This window comes from Emydura macquarii, unplaced genomic scaffold (genome assembly GCF_026122565.2).
Source record: "Emydura macquarii macquarii isolate MOO-44397 ecotype Brisbane River unplaced genomic scaffold, CSIRO-AGI_Emac_v2 contig_968, whole genome shotgun sequence".
Lineage (NCBI taxonomy): Eukaryota > Metazoa > Chordata > Testudines > Chelidae > Emydura > Emydura macquarii.
The window spans coordinates 5427168-5444624 of record NW_027131105.1 but is presented as its reverse complement, the minus strand read 5'-3'; the positions used below and the strand labels follow the sequence as shown (position 1 = coordinate 5444624).

The 17457-nt window shown below is 57.2% G+C and overlaps 1 protein-coding gene across 1 annotated transcript in view; it reads right to left on the bottom strand.

Annotated features, from left to right (window-relative positions):
- NRXN2 (neurexin 2) overlaps positions 1–17457 on the bottom strand; it is a 278572-nt gene that overhangs the window by 11731 nt on the left and 249384 nt on the right. The window contains exons 19-20 of the mRNA XM_067543925.1: positions 10944–11266; positions 3629–3707 (exon numbers count right to left, since the gene is read on the bottom strand). Of these exons, the coding sequence (XP_067400026.1) occupies positions 3629–3707; positions 10944–11266 (402 nt within the window). The remainder of the gene's footprint in view (positions 1–3628; positions 3708–10943; positions 11267–17457) is intronic.

Genomic DNA, 17457 nt, shown 5'->3' with positions numbered 1-17457 from the left:
CAGAGCACCTGTGCAACCAACATCTCCCATCCAACGCCCACGCAATGCCTGCCATGACATGAGTCTGGCACATCTCAGCATGCCTCAAACTAGCCCCCTGGCTGGCAGAGAGACTGAATGGGACAGATCTGCTGGCCCTACTAAGCAGGGTCCCTCCGGGGCAGGGGGAGGCACGCTGGCAGGGGTGGGGCCCTGTGTGTGTGCGCGTGCGCAGGGGGCAGATCTCCCTGCCACGGCCTCGGCTCTGGGGAATCTCACACACAATGGGGGAAGCCGACTCATCCCTGACGCAGGAGATAAACACGCATGGAAGGATCCTGGTGCTCCCTGGACAATAAAGATTGGAGCTAATGAATCAGCCTGGTGCAGCACCAGGGCTTCCTCCACTTCCAGGCTCATAAATCCCCCTGTAAGTCCCCCTTTGCTCTCCATCAGGGAGGAAATGGTGTAAATTTCATGCCCCGCCAGGGCCTGAGTGAGGCGGAGGGGAAGGGGTTAGGAGCAATCACTGGCATGGATCCTGGGGGGGTCAATGAGAGCGGAAAAGCTACCCCCACTAGCCCATGCTGCGACTTCCATTCCATTTAGAGAGGACACAAAGCCACCTCAGTCTGTGGCTGGGAGTATTTCTGCAGGGACAGCAGGGTGCTGCCCGCAGCTAACGCCGTGTCTCCCATGGATGTGGTTCTTTGCTCACTCTGCCTGGATTTATGGCTCTTTCCTCACTCCACCCTCAGCTCCATGCTCCCTGTTCTGTGCCTCTGGCCATAACAACCCTGGCTGTGATCTTGGCAGATCTTAGCACTTGGCACAGAGGGGATTGGCGCAACAGAACAAACCGGCGCGAGACAGTGGCTCCCACTGGCTAAGCTGGGTCGTTGCTCTGATGGAGCGAGTGACAGGACAAATCCGCGGGGCTGGGAAGCTCACCTCGCAGTCAGCACAGACCCCAGCAGAATGCTAGGGGGTGTGGTGCTGCAGGGAGCAGGGTGGATGGCTCAATCGGGGGTGCTCTTGTCCTGGAGCTGGGAACTGAATCCACGTCTTTCCACCACTGGATCATCCTTCCTCTCCATCCCCTTACCCCGGATCAGACCGACGGGCCCATCCAGCCCAGTATGCTCCGCACTGCCAGCCTGGATCAAACCAATGAGCCCCTCTAGCCTGGTAGCACCCAATGCCTCCTGTCACTCCAGATCAGACCAATGGGCCCCTCTAGTCCAATAACCCACCTCCCCACCATGTTGGATCAGACCAACAGCCCCTCTAACCCAGTATCCCATCTTCCACAGTGGCCAGTGCCAGCTGCTTCCAACGCAGATGCAAAAACCCCTGCAGCGATGGGTCCGCCTGCCCCAGGGCAGGTATCTCCTGGTCCCACTAGGAAGAGGCAGAAGCCGGAGTTCAGCTCCTTCCACAGCCCCTGGTTATTACGCTGAATTCCACCTCTGGACAGTGCAGTATCTGTCCAAAGTCCTGAGCCCTCTTTGGAACATGGCTAAGCTCTCACTCCTGGGGAGATCATGTGGCAGTGAGTTCCATCGGCTAGTGGTCTGGTGAGGGGGCAGAATTTCCTGAGATCAGTCGGGAACCTGACACTTTCCATCCCTTCAGCCTGGCAACACGAGCTGGAGCCAATCAAAGCTCCCACTAGTCCTCCAAGATCCCATTCATCACTGCCTCCCTCCGCCTCCTGCTGCATCGTCCATTCTTTGTGAGGGGTGGGGGTGAGGTTCAGAGGCCTGGGACACCAGCCTCTCCGCCTCCCTGGGGTACCTCTCCCTGGGGATCCCCAATCTGCAGCACAAATGACATCACGGCCAACGGGGTCTCAAAGCGCAGCCATCTCCCAGCAAGCCAGAGGTAAAGACTCACCCTCTTTCTGCAAAACTCGCCTGCTCAAGGAGGGGGCGCCCGCCTTTTAGGTTTAGCACTCAGTGCAGAGAGGCAGCCATCTCTGAAGTTGGGAAGGCTGGCTATTCATACAGGGCTCTCTCACTCCCAGCGCAGCATGGGGGCAGTTTACACAGGGATCCCATCCAGTGCTGAGATGCAGCCACCTCTGGGGTGGGGTGCAGCAGCTCCTCAACAGTCTACAGTGATGTTGCCTGAACTACTAAAGGCCCTTTCGTTCAGTCTGCAGATGGGAAAAGGGGCAGTAAAGGGATGCTTCACAAGCTGGGCCTGAATCTATGTGGAGGGAGAGGAATGGAGTCTAGTGTTTAGAACAGTGAGGGCTGGAAGCCAGGACTCCTGGGTTCTACCCTTGGCTCTGTGAGGGGAGTGGTGTCCAGTGGTTAGAACAGTGGTGTGGATGTGTGTGTGTGGGAACCAGGACTCCTGGGTTCTCTACCTCATTTTGGGCATGGAGTGGGGTCTAGTGGTTAGAGCAGGGGGGGCTGGCTGCCAGGACTCCTTGGTTCTATTTCCAGTTGGGCTTGGATTTGTGTCATGGGGGAGGGATGGCTCCAGCTAATTTTTTGGTCCTGTAAATCCCAGAACAGGTGCTGGGAGAGGGGAGGGGTATAGGGGACCGCAAAGGAGGCTGGAGGCCAGGGACTGGCTGTGTCGGGCCAGTCAGGCCCTGGGGTATCTAAGAGGTACAAGGATAGTGCCTTTAAATACAGGTGTGATACGGAGGACATGATCAATGGGGAGGGTGGTGGGTTGAGGCAGCATAGAACTGGGGGCAGGGAGTTTATGGGGGAATCAGGGTGTGTGTGTCTGCAGCAGTGTGTGTTGGTGTGTAGCTGTGTGTGTTCACAGGTGTCTCTCTCTATTTGTGAGTATGCATGGGATGAAAGTGTAGTGGTTTGTGAGTTCATAGGGTTGTGTCTCTCTGTGCAGGTATCCATAAGGGTGTGCCTGTGTGTGTGTGTAGTGCTATGAGAGTTCATAAGGCTGCCTTTGTGTGAATGTACACAGAAGTGTGTAGCTGTGTGAGTTCACAGGGATGGCTGTCTTTGTGCGAGTGTGCATAGGAGTGTGTGCGCGTAACAATGTGTCAAGTCACACAAGGGGTGTTAGTGTGTGAGTTCAAAGGGGTTTCTGTGTGCACGGGGATTGTGTAGGTGTGTGTGTGCGCACACATGAACAGGAGTTTGTGTGTCAGTGTGTGTGCAGAAGCTTGTGCCTGTGCATGTGTTTCTGTGTGCATACACAGGAATGTGGGGGTGAATGTGTCCATTTGGTGCATGTGTGTGAGTGCACCTAACTGTGTGTGTGCCTCAGTGCGTGCAGGAATGTGTCTGTTGTGATGTGTGTGTCAATGTGGGTAGGTGGTGTATGAGTCTATATGTCAGTGTGTGTAGGTCAATGTGTGTGTATAGGGTATGAGTACGCATGTCAGTGTGTAGGAGTGTGTGTGTGTGTGTGTGTAGGGGTGAGAGTGTGTCAGTGGGTGTGTGCATAGGGTATGCATGTGTGTGTGGAATCTGTGTAATGAGTATAGGAGAGACTATGCCAGGGTGTGTATAGGGAGTATTTGGCTGTGTGCCAGGGTGTGTGTGTCTGTGCCACGGTGTGCATGTGTAGGGAGTGTAGGGGGACAGTGTGTCAAGGTGTGTGTCCGGTGCCCCCTGAAGAAGCCCCCCACCCACACATGCCAGCAGCAGAGAGAAGGACCCACCTGTGCTGGGCTCACACTCCTCCAGGTCCTCATCATCACTGGGGCACTCAGCTGACGCCACCAACAAGTCATCTGTGTTCTGGGGAGAGAGGAGAGCACAGCTCAGGGGGCAGTGGAGGGAGCGCTCTCCCCGCACACAACCCCCGAGCCTGCGGCCAACCTGGAGGGGGAGGAGCTTGTGGACCGGTCCTCACACTCTGAACCAGCCAGGTTTGTGCGCTCCTCACACGCTCTCATGTTTTGCTCCCCATCACATACGGGAGGACCTCATGCCTCAAAGCCAGTTCTCAGAGGCTGGGGAGCCACTTCAAATTTAGGCTGACACAGCCACAGAGCTCAGGAATGTGAACCCCGCCCCTGAGCCCCACAGCTACGCTCCTAAGCCCATAGTGGGACGAATGCCTCGGGGAGGCAGGGTGCCTGCACTGATGGCAAAGCCAGGCTGCTGGTACGCCGCAGGGTTATGCTGGCACACGTGGCTATGCCAGGCCAGTCCCATCCTTGTAGTGTAGACTTGGCCTGAGCCTCCCACAGCCTGGTGCAAGGCAAAGCAAGGGGGAGACTCTGCCGCATGTTCCCGCTGGGTCAGACACACGGCGTGGCTGGCAAGCAGCCGTGGTCAGGTCTGGAGGCCTTGTGGGTAGACACTGGACTAACACTCCGGACTCCTGAGTTCTCGGCCTGGCTCTGGGAGGAGGGAGCCTAATGGGAGACAGGAGCTGTGGCTTCTATCTGTGGCTCTGCCACTGTTCTTAAATGATTCATCCCCCCCCTCCAACGCCTCTGCCTTGCCTCCTCTCCCCCCACCGTCTTTGGGGCAGGGTCTGTCCATGTCCATGCAGCACCCAGAACAATGGGCCCCCAATCTTATCCCTGCCAGGTGCTGGCTGGGTCCACTGGTCTGAACTGGGGTGGCAGGGAGGTGGGGACACCAGGCTACTAGACCCATTGATCTGATCTGGGGCAGCAGGCTACTGGGCTGGCTTGGTCTGACTCCCAGCTATTCCCCATGCAGGTGCCATGTGGTGTGGGAGGGAGGGGCCTGCTCCCGGCAATCAGTATTCCGGAGCTGGCTGCGCGATCATGCTCAGTGTGTCGGAATTAGCATAACAAAGACTTGGACAGGGACCCCGGGGCAGGGAATCAATCAGGGCCCAGTACAGCAGTGAGATTGGCAATGTGGAGGCACTGCAGAATGCGCGTGAGGGTGGGGGGAGAAGGAGAGATACCGCTCCCCCTGCAACCCAGACCTACCCCCTCACATGGAGCCAGCTGTGTCTGATCAGCCCCTCCCCTGCAGCCAGCTGCCTCCAATCCTCACCCCTGCACTAAGTCAGCTGTGTCTGATCACCCCCCCTCAGCCACCTGGGTATATTTCTCACACCCTTCCCCCCCCCCCAACGTACACAGCCAGCTGTGACTGATTCCCCCCACCCCCGGCCAGCGGTGTATGATTCCCCCTCTCACACAGCCAGCTGTGTCTAATTCCCCCCCCGCCCCACACACACACACACACACAGCCAGCTGTATCTAATTGCCCCTCCCCTCCACAGCCAGCTGTCTGATCATCCCCCCTCCCCCCCACCTGTGTCTAATCCTTGCCTCTTCTGCATCCAGCTGTTCTGGTCCATGCCTACCCATCTGTATCTGATCCCCCCCATCTTCCTCCATTTAACCGCCCCTACATGCCCCTCTCCTCCAACATCCCATAAGCCCACCCGCTCCTGCTCTTCAAAGGCAGACCCCCATTGCTGAATAGCAGGGGGCATCCAGGAGCCCATGGCCCCCGAGCCATTGCTCCAAGCTAAAGCCTGAGAGGCTTTTGGGGGGCTGGTAGCGGGCTTCTCTTTACAGGTGCCCAGGGAACGCAGGGGGTGAGGACACAGAAGGGGGGGCATATCCAGGCCCGTGGGGGACTCTCCCCTCCCCCAGCTGTTCCTTAACCCTTCCAGTCTGGGTTCCCCTGGAGCCAATGGCAGACGCAGCCCCCCGCCCCCGGCTTTCTCCACAGCACACTCACGCCTCCAAGGGCTCTCCGCCTCGAGTGCTCTCAACCAGCTCCTCCAGGGCTCTCGAGCCGCTTCCCCGTGGGCCGCCGGCCGCTTGAAACAGCGACTGAGGTGGGGAAGGACTTACGGCAAGTGGCAGCAGGCTGCGATTCCCCCGCTCCGCTGAGTGCTGTGGGGGTGGGAGGTCAGCAGGGGGCGCCCTGCCTTGTAGTCAATGCAGGCAGGCGGGAGCAGGGTGCTGCGGGGGGTCTGGGGCAGGCAGTGCTGGGGGCACTCCAGAGCCGCCAGGGCTCCGCAGGGGACGCTCATCCCCTGCACTCAATGCAGCGCCGCCAGCTTCCACGGTGCTGCCTCTGCGGAGGGCTCTGCGCTTGGTGCCCATGTGGGCGCGTCAAGAGGGCCTGGCCATGCCAAGGAACAGCAGCAGGGGAAGCGAGCCCTGCTCCCGCCTGCAGGTGCCAGAGTCCAGACGGGCTGCCTTGAGAAGCAGGGCTCGGGGTCCAGTGATCATGGCCGCGTCCTCACTGCCATTCTGCCAGACCTTCCACAGCATGTGCCCTACAGAGGTAACTGGGAATAGGGCCCCGGAGTCCTGCCTCCCAGCCCCCTGCTCTAACCACTAGACCCCACTCTCCTCCCAGAGCTGGGCATAGAACCCAGAGGTCTTGACTCTCCACCTCCATTGCTCTCTGTGCCTCCAGCTTGTAAGCTCTTTGGGGCAGGGACCATCTCTCACTATATGTCTGTGCAGAGCCTGGCCCAATGGGACCCTGCACTTGGTTGGGGGGGGGAGGGGCGTCCTGTGTAGTGCCTGGCCCAATGGGACCCTGATCTCAGTTGCTGAGTCTTTGCAATGCCAGGTGTGACAGGGACCCCGCTCTCTGGGTGGGGAGGGGTCTGTGCTCTGTCCAGTGCAACAGGAACCCTGATCTCAGCTGCTGGGTCTGTGCAGTGCCAGGTCCTCCAGAGGCCCTGATCACTGGGGGTGGAGGGGCAGTGGCTGTCACCACATATAGAAACACACACACACCAGGGCAATCCTGTTGAGGGATCTCTGGTCTCCTCATGGCTTGGTGCCAGTGCTCCCGTGCCCAGTGCTGGCCCCTCATTGCAGCCACAAATCCCTTCTTAACGGGTTCAGCCGGTGCATTAATCCCATCAGCATCCTGGCCTGGCCCCAGCCAACTAATGAGACTCAACATCCCCTCCACGAAACTGTCCAGCACCTGCCCGCTGCTGCCCCCCTGAGCCCCACGGCCCTGCTGTCCCCCTGCGCCATGGATGCATGGAGCCTCACCGCAAACCAGCACCACAACAAAAGGTCAGTGTGTGTTCTATACACAGAGGGCATTGTCCCCCTAGGTTCAGCCCTGGGAGCCCCCCAGGGGTCCCACGCTCAGCTCTGAGCCACCCTGCTCCCAAACAAGAGGGAGCTGGAGACCACCAAAGATGGAAGAACTCAGAGGAACCTGGGCCATGGAGATGTTCGTATCCAGCACCTCCTAGTGGACTGAGCAAAGAACTGGGAGTCCAGCCTGCTAGGGTCTATACCCAGCTCTGGGAGGCAAAGGAGATGCAGGGGGCTGGGAGCCAGGACTCCCGGGTTCTATTCCTCTCTGCCCAGCTCACTTCTCATCTGTGGTGGGGCTAAGCCACTGCCCCGTCCTCGTGCCTCAGGTCCCCCGGCAAGGCAGAGAATGCTCCCCGGAAGGGCGCCTGGGTGCCAGAGGACAGAAAAACCCACTGCAAATAGAATCCCCTTTAAACTCCCTGCGTTTCATCTCTGAGTCATCCCCTTCCAACCTACCCCCCAGCCTCTCTCTCAAGGATGGGAAATCAGGCTGGTCTAATTACCGCTCCAGTTGCCATGGCAACAGGAAGATGACTTTGTCAGCAATTTTTATTTTTCATACACATGGGCATAAGGAAGAAAAATCCTGTGGCTGCTGCAGCAGCAGCTGCTGCTGGGGAGGGTGACCCTGGAGATGAATAACACCCTACACCCTGATCCAGGCAGCACAGCACCAGCCCCTGGCCTCCCCCTGCCATCCTCCTCCAGACTCTGCCCCCACCCGTCCATCCTCACCAGCTCCAGCCTCTGCCCCCAGACATCCTGCCCTGTCCCCCAGCCTCTGCCCCTCCATCCTTCTCCAGCCCCCTGCATACCTCACAGCCCCAGGCCCTGCCCATCTCCTCAGCTTTCCTCCCCAGCTCGAGGTCCTGCCTTCCTCCCCTCCATCCTCTTCCAGCCCATTCCCGACTCCAGTTGTGTGTGTGAAATAGACATGAATGCCTCCCCCAGAAATTGATTCAGGGGTTTTAAATCCCGTTCCCCCATTTTCTTCCAGTCCCTGGCCCCTGCTTGCTCCACTGTGATTGCAGGGACTGCCCTCACCCCAAAGAACTGAAGCCATTAGGCTCATGCCACCTGCCCTTGGTGTACCTTGTCCTTGAGGGCCGGCCCAGGTTGACTCGGGGCTATTCCCAGGAGACACTGGCTCAGGGAGCAGGGCTACAGGGCTGTGATGTATGGCTACTGTATGGTGACTTGGCAGGGGGATGGCACTGCCTTACCAAGAACTGAGGGTATCAAACTGGGATGTTTTTCTAACAGATCTGCCCGAGTTCGCCCAGCAATTCATTCAGCGAGGTCCTGTGCAGGAGGTGAAACTAGATGATCCCAATGGTCCCTTCTGGCCTTGGAATCTATTAATCAGGCTTTGCAATGTGAGCCTTTGCCCGGCTGAGTGTTACAGTTGGTCAGGGACGCGTTGATGAAACGTTTTATTGCCCCAAAAACCTATTCGTCAAAACTGAATGGGTCCTTGGGGAATGGGTGGTTCCGATGAATTCCCCACTCAAAAAAATGTCAAAAACAAGCTTCAAAATTGTCGACATTTTTTAAATGAAAAGATTAGGGGTTTGGGCTCAACATGACTCTTCCTTTCAAAATAAACTGAATTCATCCCAAACAAAGGTTAAAGAAAGAAGAAAAACCAATAAAAAATGACAGGAACATAGGACTGGGAGGGACCCCTGGGTCACAGAGCCCAGCCCCTGCTATCACAGTCACCTCCATCATAGAAACGTAACAAGTTTCATCTTCAAACAGGAGAACCATGTGCCAATTGCGAGGCTGTTCCAGAATCTCCCTCCTTGCACGAACCATTTCCACTGACCTGAACTGATGTTTTTTCCTCGTTGGTGAAAACTGTTCAGATTTTGACTTGTTGTCCAGGGGCAAACATATGAGATTTCCAAAAGCCCCATGGGACAGAAAAGTTGTTTCCTGCCTGGCCTGACTGAACAGGTTGATTTGAGTCACTAGCGGGTTGGCAGAGAATGGCTCCAGCAAGCCAACGCTCCCCAAAAACATTCGCGACTTGCTAAGGGACAACACACCATGCCTGGTAGAACTGATGATTCTGGCTCCTGTCTTCCACCAGCCTGGTTTGACTAAGGCAGACCCAGGAGAACAAAAAATCCTTGCAGAGCTTAAAGGTGGACCAAATCACGCTACAGGGTGTGCGTCTGGAGAAGCTAGCCCTGCCTACTTTGCCCTCTAGGGGGAAGAGGCTGGTAAGGATTTGTATCTGTGTCCCCACAAAGAGTTAATCAGAAATAGCTAATCCACTTTCAATTCACCCACTTCCTCTGTTAGTGTCCAGTGTAGACACAAGCTCGAGATAAACGCATGTGCAGACTGTAAACCTCCTTTGTCTCCAGTGCATTGAACCTCTTACTAGCTGCACACCACTTTGGTTTCATCAGGCTGTCCAGGCGTTGTGGATCTCTGGGCACAGGCTTCCAAGGGAGCACATGTGCAGAGCATGCTTCATCTGCAGGGCGTTGCCACCAGAGTGAGAGAACTTCAAAATCCCCCTGCCCACAGGAGAGGTAAAGGTCTGCCTGAGGCCTGACACTTCTATAACATTTGAACGAATCCTGTGTGCGCCCGTTTCCCCTAAATTTTGCATGGCTACCCCATGGGGAAGAAAGGACTATTTGCTCTCAAGGCAGACTGGGAGATATAGGTATGAATGTCATCTTGTGTTCTCAGACTGAAGGAGTCATTAAAAAGAGACTGGCCACGACCAATCCCACATCAATGGCATATTGAAGAAGAGACTGACAAACCCAGTCACCAGGCCATAGACACCTAGAGCAGCCAAGGACCCAGGGGGGATGGATTTCCCCACTTCTCAGCAGAGAAGCTGCGTGGAGACCCCAGCTGGAGAACAAAGGCTGGGAGGTGAGAGCTGGGGGAGAAGCGCTGGCTGCTGGAGACAGCTGGGAGCTCTCACCTGGGAACGGATGGAGGAGGTCTGACAGACAGACAGAGCCTGACCCCGGGCTCACTCCAGCTTGGCCGGGCTCTGGGCTGAGCAGAGCGGACTGTGCTTTCACCTGCAGCTCTCTGTGCTACGCCCCGGCTGCCTGTGCTGGCGCCAGGTGACCAATAAACCGACTGCACTGGGGCTGCTGCTCGAGGGGCATCAGTCCCTGCAGGGTGGACGAGGCTCTGCCAGGAGCCTGTCTCAGTGGGACTCGCTGGGCAGAGCTCAGGGGTGAAGCAGGAGGGCTGGAGCCCCAGAGGGTTGGTATCAGCAGGCGGGGAGGCCACATGGCCCGCCCTGGAGGAAGAGTGAGAGCCCTGGGGCCTGGCACATCAAAGGGGTTCCTCCGAGAGATCATCCCAAAGCCGGGGGTGCAGCCCCGATCCTGTGGGTCTATGTCCATAGAGACCAGAGTCAGAGGTCAGAGACCAGGCAAGGGACAGCGACAGGAGACTGGACCTGCAGGCATCCCTTGGCATCTCACATTCTGTCCCCCTGCCTTACATGGGAGATGCCAGCTCAGGGGAGAGATGATACAGGGCATACCTGGGATAGGAGAGCCAACCCCACAGGCCCCAGCCAGCCCATCACCCACACCCTGGCATCTTGCCTGCACCCTGCCTTACTTGGGAGTTGCTGGCTCGGTGGGGGGGGGGTGTGTGGCAAAGGGATGGGGGGCACAGGGGATGGGGATATAGGACTTACCAGGGATAAGAGAGCCAGCTCCACCCAGCCCCCTAGCAGCTTTCCTGCCTCCCTATTCTCATTCAGCTCCCCTGGTTACCAGACACCCCCCAACCTTCCCATCTCCCCTCCACTGGGTACCAGTCCCCCCCCACCTTCCCATGTCCCCTCCCCTTCCCAGGGTACCAGACCCCACGAACCTTCCCATCTCCCCTCCCCCGGGTACCAGACCCCCCCTCACCTCCCCATCTTTCTTCCCCCCTTGGTAACCTCCCTCCTTCTCACCTGGGTGATGCTGTCGCGCATGGTGGGAGAGCGGCCGCGCCGCGTGGTGGTGGTGGCCATGGTGGTGGTGGTCTCCATGATGGTGGTAGACATGTCGGCCAGCAGGGTGGTGGCTGTGGTCTCAGTGGTCATGACGGAGGGCACCTCGCCCACCAACCGCAGGTTCCCCTCCACCCACACATTGGGGTCGCTCTCAGCCGCCAGGGACAGCACTTTGAGCCCGTTGTAGTAGAGCCCCGAGATCTGGCCCTGGAAGGGGCGGCCCTGATCCCGGCCCCCGATCTTGATGGCGGCCTGGCTGTTAAATATTGTCAGCTGTCGACCTGCCAGGACAGGGGTGCGAGGGAGCCAGGTGGGGAAGGGATAAAGGGCGCCGTGAGAGAGGGAGCGTTGGAGACCATGGTGGAAGGGAGGGAGGGAGTCGTGGGATGGGGGAGAGGTGGAGAAGAATAAACAGAAAGAAGGCTCCTGAATGAATGGCAGTCCAGGAGCGAGGCAGAGCTCAGCCAGCCAGCCAAGGGCTGCGGAAGGCAGGGGTCCCCGTGACAGCCCCCATCCGCTGCCGACTGGGGCCTATGGCGACACCCCTCCCGTCCCCTGCATTCTCACTTCCTCCGCCCGCTTCACTCCTTGCCAGCCACTCACCCCTGCACCGGCTCCTAACGCATCTGCACATGGCTTTGGTCTGTCAACCCCTCTGCCCCCCCACTCCTTCCATCCACCCCCAACCATGCCCCTTCCGTCCATTCACCACCCCAGCCACCCATCCAGTCCCCCCTCCATCCATCCCCACACCCCTCCATCTATCTATCCATCCACCCCCATTTCTCCAACCATCCATCCCCTACACCTGCCATGTACCCATCCTCACAGCCCCCTTCCATCCCCCACCATTGCCATCCCTCCATCCCCCACCCCTCCACCCCTCCAACCTCTCACCCCCTCCATCCAACCCCCTGAACATCCCTCCATCTATCCCTCCATCCATTCACCCCCTCCATCCCTACCCCCTGCTCCATCCATCCAGCCATCCCCATACTCACTCCTCCATCTATCTACCTACCTACCTTCCCCCCCCCCCACTGCACCCTCTTATCCCCCCAACCCCTGGGACCAATTCCTGGGTTCACCGACCCTGCATGGAACGGAGACAGAGTGAGCGGAGAAGGAGAGAGAGACGTGCAGGCAGAGAGAGGCGCTGGGCACAAGGCAGGCCTTTGAATTGTTAGGTCCCCTCTGGCCGATAATGGGACATAGGGCACTTCCCCTCTAGGGGCACCAGCTCTGGTCAGGCCCCAACGTGTGTGTGTAGGGGGGCTGGCTCATGGAGGCAGGGAATGGGACACAGGGCCCTTCCCCTCTAGGGGTGATGCTCAGGTCTGGCCAGATAATGGGGAAGGAGTGTTGGGGCAGATGCGGGGGGCATGAACTGGTTGGCTCAGGAGTTCACAGCCCCTCCTCCCCCCCATAGCAGGAAAGCAGGCTGCAATGCAGCTGCAGGGGGTCGGTAATGCAGGGGAAGAAGCGAGACCCACCTGCCCACCAAGGAGTCTGTGGGCAGGGCGTGTGGGTGGGGACGGCCTGGGGGAAGGGTACATGCTTATGAGGAAAGAGGGGTGTGTGGGGAGGGGGTATGTGTCTAAGAGGGGGAAAGGTGGGGAGGTCTGTGTGGGGAGGGGAGACGTATTGAGGGGGAAGGGTTGGGGAGTGTGAAAGGGCTTGGGGGAGTGTGTGGGGAGGGGGTATATATGTGTCCATGGGGAGAAGGGCTGGGGAGGTATGTGTGGGGAGGGGATACGTCTATGAGGGGAAGGGTTATGTTGTGTATGGGGAAGGGCTGGGGAGGTGTGTGTGGCTGTGGGGTGAGAGTGGCTGTATCCATGGCAGGTTGTGGTGCGGGGAGGGGAGGAGGGTTGTGTAGGAAGTGGAGTTAAAAGAGCTGCTTGTGGAGGGCTGAGGGGATGTTTGTGGGGGGCACGGTGGCTGCGTGGGTGAGGTGTGTGTGTGGGGGGCTGAGGGGCTCTGTGGGGGACACAGGGGCTGCGTGGGGGAGAGGTGTGTTTGTGGGGGGGCTGAGGGGATGTTTGTGGGAGGCACGGGGGCTGCGTGGGGGAGAGGTGTGTTTGTGGGGGGGCTGAGGGGATGTTTGTGGGGGGCACGGGGGCTGCGTGGGGGAGAGGTGTTTATGGGGGGGCTGAGGGGCTTTGTGGGGGGCACGGGGGCTGCGTGGGGGAGAGGTGTGTCTGTGGGGGGATTGAGGGGCTTTGTGGGGGGCATGGGGGCTGCATGGGGGAGAGGTGTGTCTGTGGGGGGACTGAGGGGCTTTGTGGGGGGCACGGGGGCTGCGTGGGGGAGAGGTGTGTCTGTGGGGGGACTGAGGGGCTTTGTGGGGGGCACGGGGGCTGCGTGGGGGAGAGGTGTGTTGGTGGGGGCCTGAGGAGATGTTGGTGGGCTCATGGGGGTTAGGGAATTTGTGGGGGCATACAGGGAGGGGCACTGTGTTGAGGGGAGAGGAGATGAATGTGCGTGTGGGTCCCGGGGGTGTGGAGGGGCAAGGGGGACCCCATTAGAAGTGGGATCCCAGCCTCGCTGCCCATGCCGGCTGGCACAGGCAGGTGCTAGCTGGGGAGTCCAAACTCGGGATGTGTTTGGAGGCTAAGGATGAGCCAGGTTAACATCACACTAGCAGCTGACCCAAATCTGTGGGCTGCACGAGGGGACTGAAGCATGGAGCGCCATCGAATCGATCTGCCTTCGAACTTGCCCCTGGCTCCCCGCTCATTAGCCACGTCCCAGCTGCGATCCAGGTGGCGAGAGCCGTTTAGAAAGCAAATCCTGGCAAACTCCCCTCCCCCCTCGCCATCTCGCTCTCTCTTCCTCTCTCGCTCCCTCCTTCAAACTTCAAATGCTTGTTTTAAAAAAAGAGAAGAGATGAGAATTGTTAAAGGGACCTTCTGTTGTGAGCAAAACCGACTCCAGATGGCTCCTACTGAACCGTTATCAGCTGGTTAAGGCTCTGACTTTACAACAGCTTCGGCTTTGGATGGATACGTCTGGAAATCGGCAGGTTTTTAACCCTCTGAGTTTCATTTTCTTGTTTTTTTTTTTTTTTTTTTTTAGAAAACAGGATTATTTTTGTTTTAATTTTCTTTTGTTTGGGGTTAAGAAATCGGCATAAAAAAAAAACTGTCCTGACTCCTGCCACACTCATTTGTTTTTCCTTGATGTTTTGGGGAGTTTAGTGAGTTAATTAGTTTTCACTCTCGTTAGATGGATTTGTTTGTTTGTTTGTTGCTTATTTAAAGAGCTTATTTGTTATGTAGTTTATTTGCCACCTGGATTTTTTTTTAAGGGCCTACACATGGATGCGCGCGCACATACACACACTCCTGCCCTGTGATATTTTGGCTTGGATTCCTTCCCCGCGTACCCCCTCTGCTTGCTCTTGTGGGAGGTGGGATGCCTGGCAAAGGTATGAGGCTTGTGAAGGCTGAGGACTAGCAAACTCATGATGCTTGCAAACAGAGAGCCTCACCAAACTCGTCACGCTTGTGAGCACTGGCGATCACCAAGCTCACAACGCTTGTGAAAAGGGGAAGCATCAGCTCACCGTGAGGCACATGCGAGACCCTTGTGGCAGCAAATGCACATTTGTTGGGGCTGAGTTTAAATCCAGCCAACTTGCCAGCAAGAGGAGTGTGTGCGTGTCTCAGGGGAACGAGCCAACCAGCCTAATGGAACAGCTGGTGCTACCACACTGACTTAAAAGCCTCCAGGGAAGCATTATTCTGCAGCAGACCTGCTTGTCTCTCTGATACCCTCCATCTCCCTGTGTTGTTATCCCTCAGGGACGCTGGTAGAGACGATCTGTTCCTTAGGATGCTTGCTCCTTATCCCACACTGACACCACCTTGTGCCCAGCGACCCAGCCTGTCTCCCAAAGATCAGAAGTGCTGAAAGCCAGGCCTTGGAGGAAGTGGGGCGTGGGCTCACTAGGGCTGCTCTCCCCTCTCAGGCGGGGCTGATGGCAAAGATCCAATTTGCAAGAAAACATCCATGAAGTTGAACAACGGTGGATCCGGGCTTGGAATCAGCCATCACAAGCTGGGGCATTTCTACCAATCTCGGAGTCCCTGCTTTGAGTGAGGGTTGGGGCGACACAGCTGGGTTCGGGCTGCAGGAGCACAGCCACCCGGCCCAGGCCAGAAATCAAGAGCTGGGAAGTCAGCGCTGTCAGGTTTAGTCTCTTAGCACTACAAAGGGGTGACCTGGTGGTTGGGGGCAGGGTGGGGGGGGCAACTAGGCTGCCCACAAACCGACAGGCAGAGGGCACATAGCACTGCACCGAGGGGAGAGCGCTGGTCTCTCCCCCAGTGCGGTTCTCCCTGCAGAGCTCAGAACAAAGGGTTTGCTCTGCCAGACTGGTCCCTGGTTAGTGCGGCGAGTTGAAAGCCAGGCCTACTGTAAGTGCAGCAGGCTGGGACAGGGCTGGGGGTGGCTTGGTGCTGACCGAGTGGTTGAGTTGTCGGCCGGGGCACGTGCTGGGAGCGACAAGTCAGCCAGATGAATTGGCTAAGTACAGTGAGTGAGATAATAGACAGACTGGGAGAGGGGCATGGCTGGAGTCTGTGTGGGTATGGATGGTTGCATAGAGCCATGCGTGAGAGGATGGATGGAGAAAGGGGGGCGTGTGTGAGGACACAAGGATGGAGACAGAAAAGTTCACCACTGTAGGTGTTGCGTGCATGGCAGGAGGAATTGCCACCACCCCCCTAAGCTGGCAGGGGAAGCTCCCCCCCAGTCAGTGGTTTCTGTGCCCCACCTTGATGCTCTGCACTACATTTCCACAGAAGCAGACTCCTCCGGACAGCTCCTGGGCCGAACCCGGATGAGAAGGGCGTGGAATACGTGCAGATCTCAAACCCAGATTGTTTGGAGATTTAGGAGACGATGTTTGGGGCTGGTTCTGACATGACCTGGGCTGGCTCGCAATACCCATGGCTGTATACATGAAGCCACGCTAATCTTAAGAGGATGAGTAGCTGGGAAGGAAGGAGGCACATCTCCTCTCCCAAATGAGGGCTGTCCGACTGCGTTATAACGGGGCTAGGCTCTTCCAGGGGTGAGCAGCTTGGGACCCCGTTATGAGAGTGCCCCAAAAGAGAGATGCCTGTAGATATGCAGCTAGTTAATGTGCCGGTAGGTGGTGCTCCAGAACCTATTGCGTTGTTCATGTTGCCGGTGCAATTAAAGTTGTTTTAAATTGGGTGTCTGGGGAAGAGGACTTGCTGCTTTGTTGTGGCTGACTGAGGGCCAACTGAAGGGTTGTACATGTGCTCTCCTTCCATACGAATACCAAGCTCCTTACATTTTCCAGATGGGGAAACTGAGGCACAGAAAGGGAGACTTGCCGAAAGTCACCCAGCAGCAGAGCCAGGAATAGAACCCAGGTGTCCTGAGCACTACTTCTGCACTCTTCACCAGGCCACAGCTGGGGTGAGAGCCCAAGAAGATACTCAGTTAATGGGATGCCTAGCTGCTCCGGGCTTCATGCCTCATCTGTTGGCTGGCAGGCTAGAGGGTCAAACAGCTGGCTAGGAAGGCACAGAGTGTTTGCAAGCTCAGTGATTTTGGGGCGGGCGGAGGGGGGAATCAGAGCATGTTAATTTAACCCTTCGCTTCTGCCCCTATTTCAGAACAGCAGGATTTAATGTCTCATAAAACAATACGAGATTTTGACCTTCTTTCTACCCCGTCAGACTGAAAAGCCACGTTTCCAAATTTTCCCCAAACGAAATACCCTCGAAATTGCTTACAGTCGTGCTCAACAATCTGGTTGTGTCGAAATGCTGTTTTCTGATGGAAAGGTGTTGGGATGAACGTTTCCTGAGCAACTCCAGAGAGCAGCTGATTACTCCCGATCTGGAGGCGATGCTCCACATTCGGAGCCCAATCCTGAGACATGCCGATGCCCTGTGGTACTGAGGGGCATGTGGCCACTGTGCCAATCTAGGGCAAACTTCTTTTTCCTCATGCCCACCCTACACTGACAATGAGCAATGACATCGGGTGTCCACAAGCCCTCACCTGACTGACCTTTACATCCCTGGCCCCCTCCACAGAACCCTTTGAGCACTGGTACCGAGTCGCAAAACAAGTATGGCAGGACAGTGCCATGACCTCTTCTTGGCCACTGAACGTCAGCCAGAGCCTCTATTTTGGGAGCCCGACTCAAGGGGCTTCTCCAAAAGAGCTCAAAGCCCGTTGGGAGAGTGAGGAGAAATCTGATTCCTTTATTTTAGCATCGAAAGGGGCTCTGAGCTTTGGAAGAATCCTGTTCTGATTTGTTGGCACTGATCCCTTGGAAATCCAGCCCTGAGCTGGCTGGGTAGCTACCGCTCGCTTCCATCAAAAGGCTGTTTGATGCTTAAAGAGCCCACAATATCTCTTGCTGGGGGGACCATCTACAAATGCAAGAGGCGCCCCACCTCCTGTGATCGCTTTCGAACCCAGG